We start from the raw sequence: 1,222 nt of genomic DNA, 5'->3' as shown, positions 1-1,222 counted from the left end.
GTACTGGTGAATAGAACATTTTGTATTTTCTGAGTTACTGCTTTCTGGTCTCATCACAGACAGAAAACTCCCAAATCTCATGTAGACCCAGATTATCTTGGCAAAACTCTCCAGCTCCCAGCACACAGCACAGTGATTTCATCTGTTCTCTTTTTGCAATGTGGACCATGTTGCTCACTTATGTTGCCTTATGGGTATACGAAAGATAAATTTCCAAAGCCAAAATATCTCTGGGCATTGTGCAAACCCTGTTTCCCACCCTCCTCTAATCTGCAAAATCTAAATCAAAACAGTGGGGGAAAAAGTCAAGTCTTAAAAATTCTCTCTTTGTAAGAGATCTGAATACAGCTTATGTCCTTCCCTAATGACCTTCAGTTAGAAATGATCCTGGTGAGAGCTGAGGAGTAAAATAAATGACAGGTTTTTAAGCAAGAAATATGTAATGTTATCACCAAAGGGTTTAATTTATCTGCACATGATATGCTATCTGCGAGGATTGAGTTAAGGAAGTTGGAGTCCCCTGAAGCATAAGTAGTGTTTTTGACCATGATTTTTCCCCACACATGGGAGGGGCATATGTTGTGGTATCACCCTGGGGACTTGGATGATTTTAGCTGAACTCTTCTATGCTGGGCCCCAACCCTCAACATGTTCTTTATCCTTGTCCCCTTGGTTGGCAGTTAATGAGATGGATGCTTTGGAGTTCATTTTATAAACAGGACATAAAAGGCCATGATGATGCAGGTGATTGCCCCATGCAGCCTGGTTCCAATCACAGCAGCTTTGTAAAACACACCCAGACCTCCCTTCTTAGATAGCAGCCAGTTTTTGAGATGAGGAACTTTCTTGAAGTGGGCACAGGTGTAAACAAAGGGCAAACCAAACACCAGAATACCATCCAAGGAGTACACATCTGTCATGGTAGCTAGACTGAGCCCTGGCTAGGGGGTCCAGGATCAGCAGTGGCAGCTAAAGGCAGGGCAACCCAGCTCCTATTGGACACTTCCTGAGTCCAGCCACAGTGATGGGTAGGAGCCACAGTACGTAGGCAATTACATTTCTTTGTTTTGTCTTTAGGTTTGATGAGGTGGCCCTCTCTATACAGAAAGAAAAAATATTAATAAAAATTGAGAATGATCCAACTTGTTATAAGGTATGTTTTGAAAGTGCTTATTTTTGGCTTATATCATATAATTTTTCATATTGCATTAATATGTACCTA

At 41.4% G+C, this 1,222-nt stretch overlaps 1 protein-coding gene across 1 annotated transcript; it reads right to left on the bottom strand.

Annotated features, from left to right (window-relative positions):
- Nucleotides 1-635: 635 nt before the first annotated feature.
- Nucleotides 636-975, bottom strand: LOC114506172 (protein kish-B-like). The gene has a single exon (XM_036010110.1). It carries the CDS (start codon nt 918-920, stop codon nt 705-707), a length of 216 nt encoding a protein of 71 aa, XP_035866003.1. The 5' UTR covers nt 921-975; the 3' UTR covers nt 636-704.
- Between the last annotated feature and the right edge of the window lie 247 nt (nt 976-1,222).

This window comes from Phyllostomus discolor, chromosome 9 (genome assembly GCF_004126475.2).
Source record: "Phyllostomus discolor isolate MPI-MPIP mPhyDis1 chromosome 9, mPhyDis1.pri.v3, whole genome shotgun sequence".
Taxonomy (NCBI): Eukaryota; Metazoa; Chordata; class Mammalia; order Chiroptera; family Phyllostomidae; genus Phyllostomus; species Phyllostomus discolor.
The sequence above is the reverse complement of the archived record's forward strand: the minus strand, read 5'-3'. Positions and strand labels throughout refer to the sequence as shown.